This window comes from Chironomus tepperi, unplaced genomic scaffold (genome assembly GCF_022539635.2).
Source record: "Chironomus tepperi strain 1889 unplaced genomic scaffold, CSIRO-AGI_Ctep_v1 contig_170, whole genome shotgun sequence".
Classification (NCBI taxonomy): domain Eukaryota; kingdom Metazoa; phylum Arthropoda; class Insecta; order Diptera; family Chironomidae; genus Chironomus; species Chironomus tepperi.
The window spans coordinates 578,988-604,301 of record NW_027226292.1 but is presented as its reverse complement, the minus strand read 5'-3'; the positions used below and the strand labels follow the sequence as shown (position 1 = coordinate 604,301).

The 25,314-nt window shown below is 31.2% G+C and overlaps 6 protein-coding genes and 1 non-coding gene across 11 annotated transcripts; 3 read left to right on the top strand and 4 right to left on the bottom strand.

The window, feature by feature from the left end:
• Positions 1–23: 23 nt before the first annotated feature.
• LOC139088752 (WD repeat-containing protein 20) lies at positions 24–5,360 on the bottom strand. Its single transcript, XM_070638028.1, has 5 exons — positions 4,960–5,360; positions 4,715–4,899; positions 3,673–3,855; positions 1,961–3,601; positions 24–1,881 (listed from the first exon to the last, which is right to left on the bottom strand). Exons 1-5 carry the CDS (start codon positions 5,168–5,170, stop codon positions 1,819–1,821), a joined length of 2,283 nt encoding a protein of 760 aa, XP_070494129.1. The 5' UTR covers positions 5,171–5,360; the 3' UTR covers positions 24–1,818.
• Positions 5,361–5,394: 34 nt separating this feature from the next.
• LOC139088757 (putative transferase CAF17 homolog, mitochondrial) lies at positions 5,395–6,593 on the top strand. Its single transcript, XM_070638034.1, has 2 exons — positions 5,395–5,502; positions 5,578–6,593. Exon 2 carries the CDS (start codon positions 5,583–5,585, stop codon positions 6,450–6,452), a length of 870 nt encoding a protein of 289 aa, XP_070494135.1. The 5' UTR covers positions 5,395–5,502; positions 5,578–5,582; the 3' UTR covers positions 6,453–6,593.
• A 274-nt stretch (positions 6,594–6,867) lies between these two features.
• LOC139088753 (aladin-like) lies at positions 6,868–8,467 on the bottom strand. The gene is made up of 2 exons (XM_070638029.1): positions 8,288–8,467; positions 6,868–8,220 (listed from the first exon to the last, which is right to left on the bottom strand). The coding sequence occupies exons 1-2, from the start codon at positions 8,396–8,398 to the stop codon at positions 6,925–6,927; spliced, it is 1,407 nt and encodes a 468-aa protein (XP_070494130.1). The 5' UTR covers positions 8,399–8,467; the 3' UTR covers positions 6,868–6,924.
• Positions 8,468–8,545: 78 nt separating this feature from the next.
• On the bottom strand, positions 8,546–9,958 carry LOC139088677 (uncharacterized). The gene is made up of 2 exons (XM_070637933.1): positions 9,904–9,958; positions 8,546–9,844 (listed from the first exon to the last, which is right to left on the bottom strand). Exon 2 carries the CDS (start codon positions 9,839–9,841, stop codon positions 8,546–8,548), a length of 1,296 nt encoding a protein of 431 aa, XP_070494034.1. The 5' UTR covers positions 9,842–9,844; positions 9,904–9,958.
• Positions 9,959–9,984: 26 nt separating this feature from the next.
• Positions 9,985–10,866, bottom strand: Use1 (Vesicle transport protein Use1). Its single transcript, XM_070638011.1, has 2 exons — positions 10,632–10,866; positions 9,985–10,567 (listed from the first exon to the last, which is right to left on the bottom strand). The coding sequence occupies exons 1-2, from the start codon at positions 10,769–10,771 to the stop codon at positions 10,015–10,017; spliced, it is 693 nt and encodes a 230-aa protein (XP_070494112.1). The 5' UTR covers positions 10,772–10,866; the 3' UTR covers positions 9,985–10,014.
• A 228-nt stretch (positions 10,867–11,094) lies between these two features.
• On the top strand, positions 11,095–25,278 carry dom (domino helicase). Of its 5 annotated transcripts, none has more exons than XM_070638049.1 (14): positions 11,095–11,295; positions 11,603–12,266; positions 12,339–12,501; positions 12,763–12,874; positions 13,332–13,436; positions 14,065–15,080; positions 15,307–16,178; positions 16,248–17,781; positions 18,052–18,903; positions 19,164–19,385; positions 21,846–21,881; positions 21,942–24,593; positions 24,660–24,908; positions 24,975–25,278. In XM_070638049.1, exons 2-14 carry the CDS (start codon positions 11,755–11,757, stop codon positions 24,978–24,980), a joined length of 8,331 nt encoding a protein of 2,776 aa, XP_070494150.1. In that variant the 5' UTR covers positions 11,095–11,295; positions 11,603–11,754; the 3' UTR covers positions 24,981–25,278. The 5 variants fall into 5 exon arrangements, with proteins under 5 accessions (XP_070494150.1, XP_070494151.1, XP_070494154.1 ...); XM_070638050.1 differs by having other exon boundaries at positions 11,095–11,340; XM_070638051.1 differs by having other exon boundaries at positions 11,118–11,137.
• LOC139088825 (small nucleolar RNA Me28S-Am2589) lies at positions 15,121–15,232 on the top strand. The gene has a single exon (XR_011544255.1). It is a non-coding gene; the product is annotated as a small nucleolar RNA Me28S-Am2589 (small nucleolar RNA).
• Positions 25,279–25,314: the final 36 nt, after the last annotated feature.

The following is a 25,314-nucleotide window of genomic DNA, read 5'->3' as shown; positions in this document are numbered from 1 at the left end:
AAGACTGAATGAAATCGAAAAAGTTTCATTGAAATAAATTAATTCTCTTTTTATTAATCTTAAATCCATTTTTTACACTGTTTTTATGGACATTTCACTTTTACCTGACTTTCATGTTCTATTACAGTTCTTTACTTATCGATTTGAATAAGTAATTATTACGAAACTCATTATTTATGTTTGTATTTTCGTACACATGCAGTTTCTAATCGTTCATCCTGAATTTCTTTAGTCAGGCTCAATAAAGGTAATTAAATGTTTTTGTTTTTCTAAAAATTTGAAAATCCACAGAAATAACATTTTTCATCGTTAATCATGCTGGTGGCTTCTTAAATTAAATAAAAAATATATTTGTAATATTAATATAATTAACACATTTCATCTATTGGATATGTACTGAAACAGCTAAATGGACTTCAAAATTTCTTGTTCTATTACAATCAGAGTCATTTGATGCCAAAAAAGTCATTACTTTTTTTATGAAGGAAAAACATTTCAGCGAATGCAAATTAATTTAACAATGAACTCTAATTGTAATATTTAAATACAGTAAAAAGAAAATAAGGAAAAGAAAGAACGAAAAGACATTTAGAACGAAAGCATATTCTTAATTTTTTTTTCTTGTTTCTCTTCTCCAAAAGACAACAGCAAGATGAGAAAACTAAGTTTTATAAAATAAGAACATTATTATTTCTTTTGTTGCTTTAAAATTTCATTCATGAATGAACAACATTATATTTCTGTTTATTGCTACATGATTTTCTCATTTTCATTAATTTTCTTATGTTGATAGATTTCCCATTGAATATGCTCACTGGTGTATGTTTATTTTTTTAAATCGGAAATCTTTCACATTCTTAATAAATCTAAATCTTCTCTCTCAATATATACAGTAATTAGTTATTTTGACTGAAAAAAGGAGATAAAAGTGGACTTCCTATAATTTTTTTGTTTTGTTTTCCTTTAACAGACTTGATTATAAAATTATTCAGTACTAACTAATTCTTTTAAGTTAAAAGAGTAAACATTATTTATGTTAATTATTATTATTTTTTCATCTTATCATAAATTCATCATTCGTTTTCATTAAAATCAGGCATGAATGGTATAGTGAAGAACATAAGAGTTAATGAAGATATTATATCTTGATAGACGTCTGTTTTTTTAATAGAATTGAATCTGAACAGTTTGGCATAGATTTTACTTTTTTTAATGTTTGCTGATTACCCAGCAAAAATGAATTAGTTTTTTTTTTTTTTTGAAAATCTATTAGGCAAGTAAAATGATATACGGCAATGTTTCAATCTTCATAATAATCTAACATTTTCACTTCCATTTGATTGCACTACATTGTTGGATATAGATATAAATGTCTGTCTCGCTTAAAAGGATGAAAAACCAGTCTGTTGAAATATTTAATGGATAATGTTGAATCAATTTTCGTTTACATTATACAAAGTTTTATTTTGTTTTGTTCTTTGAGGGCACTTACATGTCAAAGTGCTACTAAGTGTATTATATTGTTTTATGCTATGTCTCAATCACTTTTGAAATTTGATCAGAGCATTTCATATACGAAATAGTATATCATCAGCTTTACTTTCTCAATTGTATGTCATTTTCATTCTCTTACTCTTTGGTATTATGCACATCATTTTCGTAGTTTAGTAGTAATTGCAGATAAATATTCAAAACAAAACTATCCTAACTATCAATTTTTCATTTCACAATTTTGTTAATTTTTTTATCAAGTCAAGAAGTAAGAATTTCTATATCCATCTTTAATGATGTCCAAAACGAAAATTAATTGTTAAAGAATTACACAATTGTAGAACTGCTGTGCGGAACTGTCGGACTATTCGTTGCTAAATGTGATGAGTGCTAAAAATTTAAAATATATTGGTTACATATACCTAAATAAAAACGAATCAAATAAATTTAATAAGGCATGAATGCTTACCGGTCTTGCCCAAGTATACACAAAACCATCCTGACACGCAGTAAGAAAGCAATCCTCGCGAAATATGAGTGCTGTTAACCGTTCATGAGCAATTTTCTTACAAACTAAAGGCTCTAAAACTGGGCATTCGTCAAAACGAGGACAAGCTGGAGTTCCGATTAATTTCATCGCATCATATGTTGTAGTTATACTTCCATTACTTTTATTTCTTAATGTTGACGTTGCACTATTATCATCACAATTTTGACTGCTATTTCCTTTATGATCTACAGAACTTCCACTACCTTTACCGACTAATGTAAAGTTTTTTTTGCTTCCTTTAGAGCTCTTATCACTTCCAAAACTAAAATTTGTAAATCTCTGTGTGAGCGTATTGAATGCCGAATGATTATTTAATTTTTCATCATTTAATGAGACTTTTGTGGCACTTAAATTTGTATTGGAATTATTGCCAACTGAAATCAATGATGATTTGCCCTTTTTTGTGCTACTACTGCTTCCGTTATTACAATTATCGTTTGTAATACTATCACTTGTCGCACTGCTTCCACTCACACAATTTATTAATTTACTATTTGTTGAATTCATAGTTTTTATGTGCGAATTACTTAAGCTACTATCAATTGTGTCCTTAATAATTAATGATGTTGACGAACGATCACCAATTCCGCTATTATTTGCAGAACAATCACCATTAATTTGAACTGATTCAGTTTTATTACATTGAGTTGAACTATTAAGACTATTACTATTATGTTGCGGCTGTTGCTGTTGTGTAGGATCGAGTGTACTTAATCGTACCCTATGATGTGGTCTTAAAATATCCTCCGTTATATCCCACAAACACAATTGTGTATCTTGACTAACTGAACCTAAACGATAACAAATCAATTTTTCTGGTGCTAATGTACTATCTCTTATAGATGCTGATCTGTGCCTCTTGTTATTGTTTAAATTACTACTTGTTGACATTTCATATTGATTTTCATCATCCGAGAAATCATTTTGATCCCATGTCGTTAAAGTTGTATATGGATCAAATGCAACGACTGAAACCCATGAACGATGTCCTTGACATCGAGCAACTACTCGCCTTTCGTTAAATGAATAAACTGTCACTAAATCATCCTCTCCACCAACTACAATATATTTACTATCCGGACTCCAGCAAACACATAAAAATCCACCAAAGTACGATCGTGCGATACCTACAAGTTCCATTGTTTCATATAGGAAGACACGCAAAAATCCATCTTGTGATGCTATGGCTAAATTTGTGCCACATGGTGAGAAGCAGAACTCATTAATGCTACTGTTATCACTGGCACAAGAATATGAACTCGAATTACTGCTTATTGTTGACGACGAACTTGAAGACGACGATGAATTTACACTGCCATTTACTGCACAGTTCAGTCCAAAAGCCCATTTAAAGAGTGGATTTCTTGTTGATTTTGATTTACATGTAACCACCGTATATCCGTCACCACATTTAAATGGCTGATATACTGGTGTTGTCGGCGAGCAAGGCAATTCCTCATTATACAAATATAAATGACCAGATGAATGCGCAGCAAGAAAAAGGTTCGGTGAATTTGGTAGCCATTTTAAGCATGTCACTTTTGTTTTATCAATTAATCTCTACAAAAAATTTAAAAGTAATAAGTATTAATTAAAATGTGTTGATTAAAATAATAAGAAGGAATTATTACCTCTTCATTGAAAAGCTTTCCTTGCTCTTTTCGTCCCGGATATATTAACTGAATTTGACCAGTTGTAAAACCAACTAAAAGAGGAGCACCTTCATTCGTAGATGTTGTCTGATTGAAATCGTGACAGCTCGGATTAGTTCCCTTATAAAGTTTTTTATCTATTGGTTTGCTTAGATCTGCGGCCTGCAAGGTATCACAACAAATAAATCAATAATAAGACTCGTTTTAAAGGAAACTTTGGAAATTCCATTGAGTCAATGGGAATTCGTAATAAATCACAATATGGTACGTCGATAATGTATCAGACTTGCCGCTTAGCTCATGTGAGATACGATTTGTGTAACGAATGATAACGTTAAAGTAAATAACAAATGAAGCATTAAGGCATGCGAACAAGGCTTAATTAAAACTAATATTTACATTTTCAATCAAGACAGTCAAGAGGAAGAAGAAAGGAAATTTACAATAGCTAAAGCTATGTATGAGAATATTTGTGATGTACATTTTCTACATTCATTTTTGCACAATTTTTTTTCATGTTTCCTTTGCAGCATGCCAGAATCAATTTTTTTATGGGCAAAAGCGATAAATTAAATAAGTGCTTTTAAAATGATTCATAAATGTACTACATACTTGCGAAATGACTTGAATTAACTTAATTGATTAATTAGCTTTCAATTTAAGTTTATAAACATTTATGCATGATTCAGGTATATGATTCTTTTTGCTACGTTAACACACATGCAAATGCTTTACTTCACAAAAAAATCTCGATTGATTGAAGCGGAAATTAAATTAATGTTTATTCATCACCAACCGCAGTCGCAAAATATAGTGTGGAAGATATAAAAAAATACAAGTATATAAGCAATGTAAACAATTTATCGCACTGTTTGATAATAGAACACATATAAATTTTGGCTTCTTATTTCATAATCGCTCTTTTGTCTTTCGGAAAGACATTAAAATTAGTGAAAAGTATTTGTCATTTGATATACCACGATAGAATGATATTTGTAGTAATTATATTTAAGCCACATACCTTTTTGACTCCTCGATAAGCGTAGGTATACAATTCTTTACCGAAATTAAAGCAAATCCAATCACTTTGATCCTGTATTCCGTTTATTCCATTTGTGAATGATGATAAAGAATTTGATGATGTGATAACATTTGTAGGCCCATTTGAGTTATTGCCATTTACGTTACTATTGTTTGATCCAGCAGCTGGTATAGAATCATAAAATTAATTTAAACAGAATAGAAATATTTTCGTCATTTTCATACCTTTTTCTGTCGATTGTTGTTGTTGTTGCTGCTGCTGCGAAGAGCAATTTACAGGCAATGAGACGAAAGATACTCGCACTTGTGGAGAATTTTGATTTGATTGATACCCTACACGGTTCGGTCGTGAATATTCTGATAAATTTAATAACCGATAACATCCTTCTCGTGTCACAAATTGCGTTTTCAAATCGTCTTTTCCATTTGTTTCCATCGTAATTTTTTGCACTTTTAATGGCGTTTCTTTGTGTGTTTTCTCAATAAATTCAGTATCATTGTATGGCTGGATATATGGGGAGCTTTCTAAATATCGTTAAATTGTACGAGAATTAACAAAAATATTAAAAAACTTATTTTTTAATTTTTTTTTTCTTTTCAATTGTATGAAAAATAAGATTTTGAAATTATAGAGGGTCAATTGTACACAGGTTCAACTGTAATTATTATTCTTTATAGAGGTTCTGATTTGGAAAATTGTTTTAAAGAAATAAAAACATTGAGTTTTTCTCTGAATATAGGTACAATTTGAGGAAATCAATCCAAAAGGTATACTTTTAATAATATATTTGTGCCATAAAAAGGTTTTTCGTAAGATGACGTCCTAATAATAATAATTTACAGAAATTATGAATCGCTTATTTTTACTTAAACGTTCTTTGATACGTTGCAATGGAACCAGCAATGAAGCATCAAATTTCCTTCAAGGAATCATTACAAATGATATGAAGCTATTTAGTGAACAAAATTGTATATACACTTTATTTCTCAATAAACTTGGAAGAATCCTATACGATTCCATAATCTACAAACTTCCAGCCAATGTTGACGAAGAAAAATTTATAATTGAATGCGATACAGCTATTGCCGATAATTTAATGAGGCACTTGAAATTTTACAGAATTAGAAAGAAGGTTGATATATCGTTATCTGATGAACATAATATTTGGTTCTTAAGTGATTCGAAAAAGAATATTGAATACTCAAATAACGTTATGCCTTATATAGATCCTCGAATTAGTGATTTTGGTACGAGATTGATTACATCAAAAGACTTTAATTTAAAAGAAATGTTAAATGAAAGTTTAGGAAGCGATGAAGATTATATGGAACATCGTTACAAATTAGGAATCGGTGAAGGAATTGTGGATCTTATACCTGAAAAAAGCTTTCCGCTAGAATCAAACTGTGACTATATGAAAGGAATAAGCTTTCAAAAAGGATGCTATATTGGTCAAGAATTAACAGCCAGAACCTATCACACTGGAGTTGTAAGGAAACGATTGATGCCATTAATATTTGAAAAGAAAATTGTTATGAACTTAAACGATAATGTCGACATCAAAAATGAAGGAAAGCTGTCTGTAGGAAAGTTAAGAAATATCTCAGGAAATTATGGATTAGGATTGATGCGTCTTGAACAAACAATTTCTTCAAAATCTTTAAATTATAATGAAAATCCTTGTACAACTGAAAAACCTTTTTGGTGGCCAAATTGAATAATCAGCATCCAATAAAATATTAAGTTTTTTCAGAATGGAAAACAGCGATAAAACGGCATCAACGAGCACAAAACGTGAAACAGAGCAACAAGAAAAAATCCAATTTTTATGTAAGGAATGTTTAATGTCTGAACTGGTTCATTACTACGGAAAAAACCCACCATTTGTAAAAAATATTGAGTTTCTTGAAGATTCATACATTATGAAAGATCCATTTTCAGCACCTCCATCTAGAAATTTGAAAAGATCTTATACAGAATATTTTATAATACTTGGATCAAAATGTAATATCTGTGAAATGTCATTTTGTAAAGACTGTAGTATATACTATGATAAAACATTTTGCTATCGTTGTGCTTATAATCATGTTACTGAATTTCCATTAGAAATACAAAGTAAAATAAGAAAGGAGTTTCTAGTAATAAAAAATAGACAAAAATCTTAAATCTTTATTTTTTCTTTAATTTATTTATACAAAAGGATAAAATTGGACTCTTCCACTTGACCAGCCAATTGTCAAAACGTGTTCAATAAGACCATTAGAGGAGTTAGCCTTATAGAATGGCTGGAACGAAATAAATGATGGATATTCAGATGCACCTAAACCGCAAATAAAAAACATTGGCAAAACATGTAATTGATGTTGGCGAATAGTTGTTTGAAAAACTGCAATTTGATTAGATTCCTTGAATGATACAGCTAAATATTTTCCGTTCCAAGCCAACTGCTGAGAAATTCCTCCCGATTCATTATGCTCAATTGTGACTTTTGAAAGATCGGCAATTGGCAGTGCTCGATGAATATCTTCATTACTTTTATTAAATAACGGCTCGTCGGCAAATCCAAGGCAATATAAAACGGGATCTTTTGACGTAACAAATAACAAAAATTTTGCACATGGTGACCATTGAAATGATTGAATATGTCCTCCTGATATTGTCCATCGGTCTGATTTAAACTTTTCACAATCCCATACTCGAAATATATTTCCAACAGTCGAAGTGAATAAGTATGAACCATTTAAACTCCATTGCAGTTTCAAAAATGGAACTGAAAATCTTCTCAAAGGGACACACGTATTTTTATCAATATCCCAAATTAAGATTGATGTATCATTAATGCTTGCTGTTGCTAATAAATTTCCATTATGATTGAACTCAAGTGATGTTACTGGGAAATGGTTTTCATGCCGACAAAGTACTGCTTGTGATAATGGTCTTGTCATATTTGAATTAGGATCTATTGTCCAAATTAGCATACCGCTTGAACATCCAACAACCAACGTTGAAAAATTGTATGGACGAAAAGCTAATGCAAAAATTGATTTTTGTTGAGCATTCTTTAAAACAGTGACAACTGAATTTTTATCATTATAAATTCTGATTGAATCATCGACGCTTGCAACAGCAATTTTAAAGCATTGTGGATGAAATGCAATAAATCGAATAGCCGATGTTTTCCAATTACGCACCTCTGAATAGTTATCATATTGATCAACTGGAATTTCCTTTTTGTACGGATTCAAAAATATTTTCAATCGATTGCCATAGTTCATAATTTTTAATAATCCTTTTGAAATGCCCGATAGAACAACTGATTCCGATGTTTCAAGTATTTCTAATGAGCATTTTAACCCTTCGTCTATTAATGTTTGTGTAAATTTCTTTATTAAAGTTTCCTGAACTGGCAAAATCAAATGATCTTGTTGTGATATATGCGAATTAAAGATTTCTTTGCTAATGTTAATTTCCGGATATGCATGAAGCTGCAAATTAGTTTTTTACGTTGAAAATCATTATTTTAAAGAATTTAAATATTTGAAATTATTTTACCTTTACGCAATTTGTTGTATATTTTGATGGCAACGAACTTATTGGTCCACTTGAGTTGATAAAACTATCACCAGGGAGAAATGAATCGTTAAAACTGCTCAATAATGCCATTTCTTAGACTTGAATTCCTTTAATTATACTTTATTTTTTAAGACAATATTTTTTTTCCGGCTTTTTTCATAAAACTGAATTTAAATTCTACAATATAAAAAAACCGTTAATTTACAATCAAGGGAAAGACACTAATATGTTGCCGTTTTAATCACATTTATGAAATTTAATGTTAGGATTAACGTATGACAAGTTTCTAATGTTTAAATAATAGGAATTGGCAAAGCTTTTACTTGAATTGAAATCTGAATAACGCTTAATCACCGAAGGTATTGTTGTTGTATTATTCCCAACGAGATCAAAAATTTCATCCTTGCCAATATAATCATATTCATGTCCAAGATCAATATCTTCTTCTTCGTCTATTTCTATTATTTCTATATCTTCATAATCATTTGCATTAAATTCAGTGTTGGCTATGTCAATTACACAAGATACATACGAGAAAACTTCCAACTTTTGTAAGCTAACGGCGGCATAATAAACAATTTCCTTTCTTATTTTTCCAATAAAGAGATATTTTAGACATGTAGTTAACAAAAAAAGATTTTTACTCCAATCAATTGCAGGTATGTTAAGCAATGATAGTTTTAAAATAGTCAGATTATTATTTGGCATCAAATTATTTAAATCTTGTATCCTTGGTTGATGAGAAACGAAATTGAATGAAAAATGTGACACTTTAATTTGATTCCATAGTCTCTCAAAAGTATGACAACATCCCCAATCTTGCAAATCTATAGATTTTAAACTATTAGCTATTGAAATTATTATTGATTCAATGGATGTTAAAGCGTCTGCAGATAAGCCATAAAGAGAATTGCGACAAATTGATAATTTCTCAATATTGACATGTCTAAAGTTCTCAAAAAAATTTATGATCAATGAGCGACTTTGTGTTCCAAATGCTGGAATATCAAAATGAAGCGATTTGAGACTTGAATATCTAGTAAATATTTGAAAAGCAGTAGTTGGCACTTGCTTTAAATCCAACTTCTTTAATTTTGGAAGAATTAACGAATATTCAGACGTTTCTTCCCCATTTACGATGATTATTTTCTCCAGATCAAGTACTTCCAAGTTAATTCCAAATTGAGCGATAAATTCGTAAAATTCATAGGTTGACAAAAATCTCATTTGTTGAATTCGTACGTCCTTCCAATTTTGAGTTTTAGTATAGGCAAAGTCTTTCATGGGATTTAAATTATTTAAAATAATGGCACAATATTTTCTTGAATTTTTCTGTAATATTTTTGTGATTATTTCCAAATCATGCCATCCTTCTATTTTTAGCCTTAACTTGTCCATACAAAATGATTTACTTCCAACATATTCGTGCCATATCGTTGAGACTAACAATGCATTACAAATGTCTTCAAAACTTAAATATTGAAATATTTCTTTTGCAATAATATCAGGCAATCTATTTAAGTCGTCAAACATTTCCTGTAATGGTATCATTATTGCTGTAAAATGTAAATTAATTCTAAAGTTTCATTTTTTACCTGATTTTAATTTTAAATTTCTGTAATAAATAAAACTTGGCAAGATAGAAAATTATGTGAAAAACTTGTAATAAAGCGCAATTATAAGGAATGGGCAAATAAATGCAACATTTATTGTTTTTTCTTCATAAGCTTCATAAAAAGAACCATAAATATAAAAATTGCAACAACAACGAAAATCATAATCCAAAGCCAACATTTACAAGCTTTCCGAGTGTGTTCATCTAATTTCTTTGATTCCTTTTCTAATGATCCAATGTTTTGGTGAGTAAGTCTTGCAGATCGCGTAATTACTTCTGTATCTTTTTTTATGATATCACTAGCAGCAAGAGTTTGTTCCTTGAGATTTCGCGTCAGTGCTATCATTTCTTCACCTAGTTTTTCTTGTATGTTTTCATAATATTTCTCCATATTTTCAGCACTTTCATTGGCACCTCTTCTTCGGAGACCGGAGTTGTCATCTCCGTCAAACAATTCTTTCCTCAATTCTTTATTATACTTTGCATTATTTAATTGCTTAATTTCTTTTAATATCGTTTCACTATTGTCATCTTTTCGACTTCGTAGTTTTTGCTTTTGTGGAGGTTCCACGTAATTAGTTTGTGTTTTTAATTCAAGTATCTTTTCTTGATAATTTGCTATACTTTTCTTATCTGCGGTATCACTGGACGATAAAAAATACATGATTACCATTAAATACAATCATTTCTCATTCTAAATAAACTTACAAATCTTCTAGCTCCTTAATCATTAAATCTAAACTTTTGATATAATGTGTTAATCTCCACTTTTGTTCCTCATCTTTTGACAATACTTCACATGTTCCCAATAAAGTTCTTATATTAATTTCCAGCTTGTTAATAGACATGCTTAAATTAAATAAATTAAACTAGCTAGCTAAATAAAATTTTATTTTATTATTATTCTTAAAGCGAATTCACTAGTACGAAACTGTCAATTTAGGTGCTGGAGAGCGCATATTAAATATTGCATAATTTTTGGATACATCCAGTTTACCAGCATATTTAAATAAATTTTTGAGACGTTTAAGGAAAAAAGATGCAAAAAGTTGTAATTAAATAAAATTTTGATGCGTTGGACATATAGACAAGAAGCATAGCAACTTTTGAATTAAATGAGTTTGAATGAATTCGTCGAGCAAATCATTAAGAAGCAGAAAGTGCAAGTTCCCGTTTTTTTGAAAATTAAGAGCGACTATAGTGTTTGTGGCTTGGTAAAAAAATATTAATTTAAGCTTAAAAAGCAAGAAAAATTAACTTAAATTAGTCTAAAAATTGTATTTAGAGAGTAATAAATTGAAAGCGATTGAAATAGATTAGTGATTCATGTTATTTATAGTGTTTTTAACCAATTGAAAAAATTTTCCATGAGGTTTGTGGTTTGTGAAAAAACGCCATCTTTTACGTAAGGTTTTACGTACGTTAATCGAACATTTTAGAATTTGTAAAATCACAATTTTTTCTTTAATTATTTTAATAATAATTCATGCTGGGTTTTAGCGAATTTTCTAAATTTTGAATCGAAATTAAAAAAAAAAATATTGTGATTAGATAGATAACTTAATTTATTAATATTTTATTAGATTTAGCTGATTAAGTCGTAAAATCTCTAGCGTCTCAATTTATGCGAAATATTATAATATATTGAATTTTTTTCCATTAATTCTTTCCGTTCACAGCTAAATTAAATAGGATAGTTTGAGCAAAACTTTTAAACTTAAGCGATAATTTATAACGTGAAACCCTTTAGTGAATTAAATGTTGGAAGAAATTTCAATAGCGACTTTTCAACAACAAATATTGATACCGCAACCTAAATATATCATCATCAATGTCCCGATTGACAGGCGATAAAAATCAGCAACAGCCACAACAACCAAATACAAATCAACTAATTGTCCAAAATATTCAACAACAATCGATACCGATTCAAAATTTTAGAACGCAACAGCAGCAGCAGCAACAACAAATCCTTACACTCCCACAAAGTGGTTCCTCCTATATTATAATTAATAGTAATACAAATAATGAAAGTATCTCTCGAACGCCAACAAATGTAAATACAATCCAAGGCAGTATTTATTATTCAGCATCATCAGCAACAACGCCATTAGTTGTGAATCAGTCATCTACAAATGCCACAAATTCAATTTCTTCTCAAATATCCACATCTACAACGCATCACTTAGATTCCAGTTCTCCAATCGCTAAGAAGCGTCTTAAACTTGAAACAGTCACGACAGATAGTTCGAGTAGTACTGGAAGTAATACAGAAGACTTATCTGCGCTAAAGAAGCGCATTTTAGAACACAAATTTCAACGATTAAAGAGTCTCAAGGAAAAGTAAGTAACGACTGTAGTCATCTCATTTTATAATTAAAAATACTAATTATATTCTGTTCAAAAAATATTTAGACATGCCGAACATGTAGCTGAGCTTTTTTTTCTTCAATCGAATGGCAACATGATGGATTATCCAGCATGGCGCAAGAAACCACCTATACCACAATTTATATCATTTAAGAAAACTTACAGATTAGATCCTTCAGCAACTGATGATAATGATTCCTTCAGAACGGTAATTTTTTTATACTTACTTTTTTTATCTTTTTTTCCTATTTTATTTTTCAATGATGTCAAACTTTTCCGATTTCCTGATTGCTCTTTCTATTCTATTCTTGAATATTTTGAGCGTTGAGATTTCACTTTACATATTGTAGAGTGAAGCTCTAAGAAGACAATCGAGGCATTTATCTGAGATATTTCCTTCAAAAAAATCTTACTTTTACACCAAAAGTACTCTTATTAATGAGGATTTTTTTTATTAAACATTTTTCAGATAAATCAACAGTCACCAGAAGGTGCTGAAATTAAAATCCCCGGTGTAGGCAGCACACCGATAGCTATCTCTACGCAATTACCAGCTGCTGTTGCACAATTAAGTAAGAAAGGTGAGTTTTTGTATTGTTTTATTGTCATGCTATGAGACTAACAAAAAATTTATTTGCGGGCATCTTATAAGCTACATACATTAAACATGAAAATCGTAACACATCTTGATTAGATTTAAATTGCAAAGCATTCAACCCAAGTGATTCCTATTTCTCTCAAGTTTTGTTTGTTTACATCCATGAAAATCAAAATTTATATTTCTTCTTAATTAACGACAATTGGTGAAATCTAAAAATTCTTTCTTTTTTGTGTTTCGCAAAAACAAGTGTATTTTTTATTTCTGTCCTTTCTGTACAAAAGAAATTTTCAAATAACCTATGTATCATCATAAACTCATCAAAAAATGTGTTTAGATGTTACAAAAAAAAATCTATATATATATATATACACACACCTTATAATTGTTGAAGTCATGATAACTGATTGTTACTGTCACATTCGCAAAATTATTTTTAGGTCAAGTTCCAGGCAAACCTCAAGGAGGACGTCATGGAATGATTTTTGGCCAAATACATAGTTCACCCACAATTGGAAATTCTCTCAATAAGCCATTGGTGCCAGGTCAGAGCACCTTCAATAATTTCTTCGTATTTGACTTTTTATGTTTTTAATTTCTTGTTTTGAGCCTTTTTATTGAAAATTGTTGAAAGACTTCTAAGTTATTTTAATTGATACATACATACATATAATTTATATGGAATGAATGTCTGATTAGCATAATTTTTGTTTCATGTTATGCATTTATGATGATTTTAAGGATGATTTTACGCAAGGAAGATTTCTATTTTTTTTTTAATTTTTAATTTTTTCTTTATTGATGTCATCGTTAATCCATTTTTCGTAGCTCATTTGCATGCAAGATGTACGTGAATACTAAAGTGTCTCTTGTTTCTTTTTTGTTTGATTTTCATTAAAAATCTCAATATTAGTTTAGATTTATGCATGATTAATTATTCAGAAGAAATTTCTACCGTCAAAAAGCATTTAATAACAAGCTTTTGCTTGTTCGAAATGATTTTCATACTTAGTTTTCATTTTTGATAGTTCTATTAATATTTTCCAATAGTCATTTTTATATCTTGATGCCTGAAGGTTTTATTTATTTTTTTTTATCAAAAGTTTTCTTTGCTCAAAGAAGCTTTAATTTTGTTAACAGTCAAATATAAAAGGTTATTTTTAATAATTTTAGGGGGAACTCCACTTGTACCTGAAAGAAGATCTATAGTAATTGGAAGTACAAATGCAACCACATCAAACCATACGACTTCTATATCATCACCCTCCATAAATTCGACAGAACCAGCAGTGTCAGTAAAAGCCAAAGAAGAAGCATATGTACTTCAAAGAGTGCAAGAGCTAAAAAGGGAGGGTTTATGGATGGGAACTCGATTACCGAAATTGGCTGAGCCACAACGTATTAAAACTCATTGGGATTTTCTTTTAGAAGAAATGCAATGGCTCGCAGCTGATTTTGCTAATGAGAGAAAATGGAAGAAATCAGCAGCACGAAAATGTGCACGAATGGTTCAAAATTACTTTAAAGAGAAGGAAATGGCTGTACAGAAGGCGGAAAAGGCACAAGAGCAAAATCTTAAGAGGATTGCTGCATTTATCGCCAAAGAGATAAAAACCTTTTGGGCGAATGTTGAAAAGGTTGTGGAAATTAAACAGAATGTAAGATTAGAAGCGAAAAGGAAGAAGGCATTGAATGAAAAATTAAACTTTATTGTTGATCAAACTGAAAAATACTCGCAACAAGTTGCCGAAGGCATGAACAAAGCTGCTGGACAGGCAACAAGTAAAGCTACTAGTCTCAATTCAAGTCGTATTTCATCGCCAACGCGAATGACGGGCTCTGACGATGAATGGTCACGTCCAAATGAATTATCTGATGACGATGAGGAGACAATTGCTCAAGCAGAAGCGGAAATTCCAGCAAGTTCTACAAATGATGAAATTGATGCTCTGAAAAAAGAATCTGAAATGGAGTTGGATGATTTTCTTAAGACACTGCCGAAAGACTATCTACTCAATCGCGACAAAATTGATGTTGCTGATGAATCTTCTTCGTCTAGTGCGCCCGAAGAATCTGATAAAGAATTTGAGGCCATAAATGAGGACGATGAAGATGATGAGGACACAATTATGGAACAAGAAAAGACTGAAAAGAATGCAGATCATCAAGCTGAAATTGATGAATTAAAGGCAAGATTTTTATTATTGTATATTTATTTTTTTACTTAAAATTAAAGTGATGATAAACTTATTATTCAAACTCTGATATGTTTTTAAGTTCTATTTTTGAGCTTTTTAACGTAACCTCCGGATGACAAACGAGGCATTTGTCTGATTTATTTAAAATTAATAAGAAAAATTTAATGCAAATATATTTAAAACAAAGAAACTAATTGAATTGATCTTTTATCTACAGGCTGAAGGCGAAATGAGTATAGACGAGCTGATGGCAAAGTATAAAAGGAATGCACCAAAAGCAAGTGAACGAGATTCTGATGATGACTCGACAGATAACGATGAGTCTGAACAGGAACAATCAGATGAGGAGAGCGAAATAGAGTCTATGGAAGTAGACTCGGATAATGAGACTGAAGTTTCGGTGGAGAATAAAGAAGAAGATTTAAGTTTAAAGAATCTTATAGATGACGAACAACAAGATGAAAGCTCCGAAAACTGTGATAACGGTGATGCTTTACTGAATAATGTAGCAGCATTAGCGCAAAGTATACAGCCAAAAGGAAATACTTTATCGTCAACGAATGTTGTTACACCAATTCCTATATTGTTAAGACATACTTTACGAGAGTATCAACACATTGGTTTGGATTGGCTTGTAACAATGTACGACAGAAAATTGAATGGAATTTTGGCTGACGAAATGGGTCTAGGTAAAACTATTCAAACAATAGCTTTGTTAGCACATTTGGCTTGTATTAAAGGAAATTGGGGTCCACATTTGATTATCGTGCCATCTTCTGTAATGTTAAATTGGGAAATGGAATTTAAAAAATGGTGTCCCGGTTTCAAGATTATGACATATTATGGATCGCAAAAAGAGCGGAAAATGAAACGTATTGGTTGGACAAAAATTAATGCTTTTCATGTGTGTATTACAAGTTATAAATTAGTAATTCAGGATCATCAAAGTTTTCGGAGGAAAAAATGGAAATATTTAATACTTGACGAAGCTCAAAATATTAAAAATTTTAAATCGCAGCGATGGCAATTACTCTTGAACTTTTCAACCGAGAGGCGATTGTTGTTGACTGGTACACCCCTTCAAAATAGGTAATTTACAATTATATTTTTGAAAATTTTGCATTACAAATTATAATTTGTTTATTTTATCATCCGCAGTATGTCTGAATTGTGGTCATTAATGCATTTCTTAATGCCAAATTTCTTCGAATCACATCGAGCATTTGATGAGCTGTTTTCAAAACCAATGGCAGGGATGGTTGAGGGAAATATAGAGTATAATGAGACAATCATTATAAAACTTCACAAAGTTCTTCGGCCGTTTTTACTACGACGTCTTAAAAGTGAAGTTGAAAAACAGATGCCAAAAAAATACGAACATGTTGTAATGTGTCGATTATCAAAACGTCAAAGATTTTTGTACGACGATTTTATGGGTCGTACAAAAACGAAAGAGACTTTGGCAAGTGGAAATCTTTTAAGTGTTATCAATGTATTAATGCAACTTCGTAAAGTTTGTAATCATCCGAATTTATTTGAGACAAGACCTACAATTTCACCATTTCGAATGGAACAAATAAATATGACTGTACCTTCAATGGTCTATAATATAGTTCAGTATGATCCACTTAAAGATATTGATTTAGTGGCGTTAAATTTAGTACTAATACAATTAGAGATGTGCTTAACGGCTTTTGTTGCATTTAGAATGAAACAATTAATAACACCGAAAAAATTAATAGAAGAGATTGATTCCGCTCCAGAACTTCCACCAGTTTGTCCACAGGGAAAATTTAAAATGCATTTAAGAATAAAGCCACTCGCACAAAAGGAAATATCTTCATGCTCGCAAATAAAAGTCGGTACAAGTCCGGCAATAAGAACCTCAAAATTTGCACAAAATGAGCGGAAAATCAGTCAACAAATGCTTGTAGACGATGATAAAACACAAATTACTCTTCAACAAATTCCATCGTCTAGTGGTACGATTAATGTTCGATCAAATAAAGCTACTCATCAACTTATTCAATCTTCATCTGGACAAATTTATCTTGTAAATAGGAAACAAGGTATTTTAACTGCCAATTCTGGTGTTATGATAGTAAATCCTGTGTCTACAACAAGTATAACCCCACCGTTAGCTAATGCCGTTATTGATGCCGTGCGTAAAAGTTCGACAGAAAGTGTTGTAGAAACTGTTGAAAAACAACCACCATCTGAATTTCAATTGCCAAATATTCAAGAACTTCAGCAAGAATATCGTCGTCACATTTTGCAGTTATTGAGCAAAACTAACCAGCGGAAGTGCGACGCTGCTCCACTTTATGGTGAAGATGTGCGGAACTTTCTTAGTAAAGTTATTTCCAATCCATATTCAAAATATGATGGACTTTATTCATTCAATTCAAAAAGTCATGTAGCTTGCCAATATGAAATCTTGAAAAAAGCTGTATTTAGCAGTCTTTCTGATATAATAAAGTCCAATGAAGATCGCACAGAAGAACTGAAAGAAATTTTTGAAAAGTTTGTCTTTGTCGTTCCTGCTGTTAGCGCTAAAATTCCAACATTATCCGTTACTCATATGCATCCATCAATAAGAAATAGCGAACAAAATCGCAACGAAATTATTTGCAAAGAAATCAGTTCTAAAACTCATCTCTTGCATCCAATAGCTTCAGCAATGACAACTCAAGTAAGTTTTACCATTTCAATATATATGTTTATATATGCACTCAAAATCGGTTCAAATAAACATGTTCAGTTTAATGGAACCTTTGCAAGAGTGCAAGAGCAATTTAAGGAATTTATTCCTTGGGCTTTGTACAGCAAGTAAAGATCTTTCTTTAATATCATTTTTACTTCTAGAGCATTGTGCACATTTTATTAGTATTATAATACTCATAGTTATAATTAAAAAAAAAAACAATCAATTAAAATATTGCTTCTGTTTGTAAAATTTCAGTTCCCAGATCCACGATTAATTCAATATGACTGTGGAAAATTACAATCACTTAATCTTTTATTAAGGCAATTAAAATCGGATAATCATCGAGTTTTAATCTTTACACAAATGACTAGGATGTTAGATGTTCTTGAAGCTTTCCTAAATTATCATGGTCATATATATTTGAGACTTGATGGAACGACAAAAATAGAACAAAGACAAATTTTAATGGAACGATTCAATGAAGACAGAAGAATTTTTGTATTTATTTTATCAACAAGATCTGGTGGTGTTGGAATAAATTTAACAGGTGCCGATACAGTAATTTTCTATGACAGTGATTGGAATCCAACATGCGATGCACAAGCTCAAGATCGATGTCATCGAATTGGGCAAACGAGAGATGTGCACATTTATCGATTAATTAGTGAAAAGACAATCGAAGAGAATATTTTGAAGAAAGCTAATCAGAAACGTTTGCTTGGAGACTTAGCAATCGAAGGTGGAAACTTTACTGAAGCTTATTTCAAAAATTCAACAATTCAAGATCTCTTCAATGTTGATCAGAGTGATGATGCAACTGCTCGTTTAGCTGATGTTCTTGACAGAGATAAAGAAAGGCGAGAGAAATTAACTCATACATTAGCAACTACTGCATCTGTTAGTAATGAGAATGATAAGGCTATAGTAGGAGTTTTTGAATCTGCTTTAGCAGCTGCTGAAGATGATCAAGATGTTGAAGCTGCTAAAGTTGTGAGACAAGAAGCTGCCGAAGATTTAGCTGAATTCGACGAAAACATTCCAATAACTGAAGAAAAAGAGCCTGAGCTAACAAAGCAAGAAAAAGAAGTTCAAAATCTTGTTGAACAAGTGAGTAAATTTTTTTTAGTTAATTTCTTTTTTCGCAAATTATCTTTTAAAATTGAACTTTTCATTTTTGTCATGGAAAAGTTCTTTGCGATTTTATGCTAAATCAAAATATAATAGAAACAGACTTCCGGCGCATGAATATCAAAGTGTTCTGGTTATCAAATTTTTATTACAATCAAAATTTAAATAATATTATAATAAAATTGGGCTAATATTTCACAAAATTTTATTTAAATAATTATTTTTTTTTTGCTTCATAGTTGAGTCCAATTGAAAGATATGCGATGAGATTTGTTGAGGATACTGGAGCAAATTGGGCAGCGATACAGCTGAAAGCCGTTGAAATGGAAATTGAACAACAAAAGCGTGAATGGGAACAAAAGAGATTGGCACAGCAACAGCAGCAAGAATTAGAGAAGCAAAATGTCGAGAAAGAGGATAGTGAGCTTCTAACGTACAGTCGAGAGGATTCACTTAATAAGGTTAATATAAAATCCAATAAAAAATCTATATTAGGTAAACGTAAGTCTGAAAATGTAAATCATTCGTCACGTACATCACAAAATAGTAAGAATAGTAGTAACAATGGAACAGTTATACAAAATGGTATAATGAAAGAAAATGATAAAAGCATTGATAATAAAAAAGAAAAGGAAAAGATCATTGCGAAAACACTACCAAAAAATGTCGATGCTTCATTTAAGCGAACGACCAGAAATACAAGTCGAACTAATGATGATAATGTAGGAAAATCAAATTCAAGAATTGCTTCGATTATTCCGCGTCAAAGAGCCATGAGTCGAAAGAGTGATATAAGCAGTTCCTCAAAATCTAAAAAGACTGTAAGATCTACCAGTGAAAGTACGACTCGATCAACATCTATGAGTCGGCAAACATCAGTTCAAGAAGATTCAGATAGTGAATGTAGTCTAGACGTTATGGTTGATTCTAATGATGTCAATGATTCTGATTCAAATAATTCCAATCATAAAGTAGAAAGTAATTTCGATTCCACATCGCAAGACGATACAATAATTAATGACGATAGTACAATTACTGATGAAACAACGATTGAAATACTCCCTAAACCTTCAATAGCCGAAAAAAAATCAACAAGTAGTCCAAGAACTCGTTCCAGAGGAACTGTCAATTTAAATTTGTGGACCTTGGATGAAAGTCCAATTTTACCAATTAAGCGGCAAAAGGTTTCAACATCAAATAGTAATAAAAATTTAGATAAGATAGAAGATTTATCCAAAGATGAGAAACAGGTGAAAAAAGAATTTGGTGTTAAAGAATGTAAGATATCAATGATTGATATCCAGCAAAAGAAACAAAATGCAACGCCATCTCCTCAATCTCGAACCAATAAAAAACTTTTATCATCTGCTAAAAATAATCATACACTCGACTCATGGATTCAAAAAATGCCAGACCCTCCACTTAAAGCTAAACAGCATACTTCTAGTAATGATGAAGATAATACACCCAAAATTCGACCAAAACGAGTGGTTGCAATGCAGAATAAAACGCTTTGATAAACAGTTCACATAACGTCACACTATTCTTACAGTTGTGATCGATTTGCAAAAACAAATATTCGTATGCGAATGATTGTTAAAATAAAATATCTAACTAAACTCGATGACGACATGAGTATTTACCGAGAAAATAGGACATTATTTATTTTTCTAAATTTTTATTTAACATGATTGCAGATATGATGAACAATCTTGAAAAAAAAAAAATTGTAAATAACTGTTTTAAGATTTCTCAATGAATCTATTTTTGTTGGCTTTCCTGCTTATTATTTTTATTATAAGTAATTTTTGGAAAGGAAGGCGTGAGAAAAATTTTATTGTATTATTTTTTCATTTCTTAATTTATTATATTATTTTATTTATCTCACGTGTTATTAAACAGCATGAAATTATCAAAATTTTAAAACTTTCCCTGAAATATTAATGCATTCAAATAATGTTCTTAGCATAAGTTCATATGAGATAATGAAAAAAAAAAAACAAAACATAATCAATGAATAGCCTCAAACAAATTTAATTTATCCTCTCTTAAAAATACAATATGCAAAAGATGAAAAACAGATATGAATGATGTAATATTATTATAAAATTAATAGTAATTGATGAGAAAATTAATTGAATACAGGTGAAAATACTAATGAACAGAAAAGAAAAATTGTCGGTTGGTGTTTTGTGTTGTTAATAATCGATGACAAAAAAATATTCGTATCAGTCAAGTTTTTTTTTTAAAACTCAATAGAAAGATCGAAAGACGAAAAAATAAAATAAATTAATAACGAAATCGAGTCTTGGAAGCTAACTCAATCTCTGGCCCACTCTGTTGTTTTGGTGTCACTTGCCTGCTACACCTCTATTGTGTTCTAATTGAAAATGAAAAAATATCTAATGAAAATTCTTATGAAAACTAAAAAAAAGTTCTGAAATAATTTGTGTTATCAGTAGAAGATCCTTTGATACACTTCCAATAAACCGTGAAACTTTCATGAGAAAAAACAAAAAATGTTTTTGTTTGGAGATGGCAGAGGGTTTTATAAAATATGGAAATTATATTTGACTTTTTCTATGATTCTTGTTGTTGGCACCAAAACAGCGATTGCCTTGCCATAATCCAAACTCGATCTTCTGTTGATAACCAAATATTTATTCCTAATTAATCTTTAAGATCATTCTTTCAAAAAGAAGAAAAATTAAAACTGAAATGGATATTTTTTTAGAATCAATTTACAACACAAAATGTGTGGGCGAGACTAATTAAGTGACAACCAAAATCCTTCTCTTTCCTTCCCCAAAATCTCAATATTTTAATGATATTCTTTTTCGATTATGGTTGGTCATTTTTTACTCGTTTCCACTTTACTACCGCGATTCTTTTTTTCTAAAACACACGTGATTTTCTTCTAGATTTGGGTGTCAAAAAATACTATGGAAACCATGCCGGTAAGTAGAACATAAAAAGAAATAAATAAGAAAACGTTCTATAATGGCTTAATGCTTTAGATGTGGTGCCCTCCAACTCCTCCACAAGACGACGAATCAGACCTTTATATCGATTATTCGTTGAGATTTCTATACAATACATGTTCTATTATGGACGATGAACAATTACCAGCCATTTATATCAGAAAAGAATATAAGAGAATGAGAACAGATGATGGATTCTACATTGATGGTCGTCGTCCACTCAAAATGCGTAAAGATGATGGTTACGTTCCGCCGAGGTCATTATTTGATCGACCTTCTCCAGCTCTTGCAAAAATGAGAAAAGATTTAAAACAACAAAGAAATCGTGGATTAATAAGATCAATGCCAATGGCTAATTTCAAGCAACAAATTCCAATGAAACCTTTAGTAGAACCAGAAGGAATGGCAGAATGGCTTATTTTTGAAGATCGAGCCATATTGAATGTAATTCAGAATCTACAAGGCTTACCATTAAACTTAATGTTAATTTCACCAGGACATACTCCAAACTGGGATCTTGTTGCTGACATTGTAAATCAAACATCGAGAACATATAGATCTCCAAAACATTGTCGTTGGCGTTATGAAGCAGTCATTCTACCAAGGGAAGAAGGAAAACTTCTCGATAGTCCTAAAAAACAGAAAAAGAATAAGGCCCTTTTAAAGACTTCAATGAAAAATTCTAGGACACCAAGAACTGCACAATTGTATCAGAATGACAACAATAACTCATTTACAAAATTGACAAAAATGAAATTTGATGCAATTAAAGCAGCAATGGTGAAAAAACAACCACATTTAAAGAAATATATGGGTAATACAGTTTTGAATCAAAAACATTTACCAGTATTAGCTGAAATGGGAATCGCCAGTTATGACATGCCATTTTCACCGATTGATATTGCTCAGAGATGTTTCGAGAGATTAGTTCAAGAAAGAAATATTAATCAACAAAAGATTGAGCAACAAGTCAAATTACAAACGAAACCACAAATAAGTGGAACGACTCAGTTATTATCTGATCAATTATCTCCAATGCATATTCAACAACAAGCATCGCCAATTCCTCAAGCATCTCCTCAGCCACAAACTATCTCTCAAATTCCACAGCAAGCAACTATTGTAGTTCAACCAACTGGAACAATAGTTACATCTCAGCAATCTCAGCAGCAAGGAATAACTGCTCTCGTTCATGGATCTCAAAGAATAAATTTAACATCAACTGGATCTGCACAGCAGTCACAACAAATAATGAAAGCGATTGTTGCATCACCATCAACAGGACAGCAAACAACATTGCTTACTGGACTCATTCCACAAATTCATATAAATCCGCAATCAATGCAAAATTCTCAATCAAATCTAATGCAAACTTCATCAGTTTCTGTCGTTTTAACTTCTCCTCCAACTACGGTGACTAGTGTTCAACCACAAATTGTATCAATTCAACCAACTGTTGCCACAAGTACTCCGATTGTTACCTCAGGATCAATTGTTCAAACTATAAATCCACAAGTTGGTTCACAAGTCGTATCTGTATCACAACTTGCAATTGGATCAACAAGTTTAACATCAAATTCTCAAGGAGCCGCAATTTCTACAAATCCTCAAATTCGTCAAAGATCTGTCTCAAAAGAAGTCATTTTCCAAAGACCTGGACAGCAAAACCCAACTGTAATTTCACTAAGTGGATTAACAGGACAAGGTTTAACACAACTTCAAAACGCGACATTAAGATTCACATCAAATTATCAGCCAAACCAATTAAGAGCAGCAACGCCTGATCAAAAAGTTGTTGCTAGTGGAACTAAACGATTTGAACTAGTCACAACACCACAATTTCATATTTATGGTCAACAACAAGTTCGTCAAAAGTTGCGATTTCTTCAAACTGGTCCAATAAATCAAACTGGATCTCCCCAAACGACAGTTGTAAGTTCAAGTAGTGGAGTTGCTCAGACTGTACAAGTTCAGAGTGGCTCTGGACAAAAAATTACAGTTGCAACAATAAATCCAACAACTCAAGCAGGTACAGTACAACAAAGTCAGTCGGTTAGTGAAGGAAATGTGGATGCTCAACAAGGATCGCCAAGCGTTACAGTGCAGGTTGGATGCGGACCTCAACAAAGAGCTCAATTTATAAAGCAAGTGGGAACAACTCAAACAATTGGACAAGGAAATCAAAAGCTTGTAATGCTTCAGCGTGAAATTCCACAACAGTTTAAGAGTTCACCGATACAATTGACGACGCCAACTCAAATTGCATACGCTCCATCAGGAAATCTTCAATTACAACAAGCTAGTGGTTCTTCGAGTGGTGGACAGCAAATTACAACATTAATTAAAACATCTGCTCCATCTGGAATTACCACAGTTGCAGGAACGAGTCAAATTAATATGAAACTTTCACCTGTAAGAGCTGGACTAGCTCAAAATTCTACTGTTCGACAGGTCGCAATTCCTCAAACAATGACAATGAGTACATTACAAGGAGCTCGAAAGACAACACCTAAAGTCGCGAGAATTGCTCAAGTAACTCAAAATAAATTGATATTACAACAAGGAAAAGAAGAGGGGAAATATATTGATGTACGATCAATAAAATCACCTGGAATATTCCTAAGTAATTCAAGTGTAGGCAATGTCATTCCTGTTTCTGTATCTCAAACAAGAACTGAAACTCTTCAGGTAACAAAAATTCAATCCATTTTTATTATTTTTCTTAAATCTAACAAATTATTTTAACAATTTTAGTTTGTAACACCATCGACACGAGGAATTGCCAGTAATATAAGATTGCAACCTGTGCAGGCAATTAAGATGATTTCAAGTGATAATTCAAATTTACTGCAAGTAATCGGACCAAACCGAAGGATTTCCAATGTTCCAATTCAGAAGACGCAGCAAAATGTCCAGCAACAAATTTCAAATGCTGAACAATCAACAAGTCAAGCATCACCGAATCAACAAACCGCTACACCGCCACAACATTCTCCTCAACAGGTACATACGTGATAAAGATTAATAAACGACAGAACAGAATTTTAACTTTTTTTTTTGTTTTTTCAGAAATAAACAAATTTTTTTCTCCAATGTCTATCTATTTATAAAAATCAGTTCAAGGATTGTAACTAACTAACTATTTAAATTATACAATTTTTGATCAAACTTCTTAAATATCTCTATCTAAAACAATAATATATAAAAATATAAACTTTTTAATCCATGTCCTTTAAAATAGAATAATTTTTAAAAAATGCAAACAAAAATTTAAATGGATTAACTTGATAGCATGAAATGACTTAGCTTAAGTTTTTATTTTAATTGAAACGATTGATTCAAAAGAAAGAAATTAAAAGCGGTTTTTAAGATAATCGCATCCAACTCAACGAAATAAAGTATTAAAAAC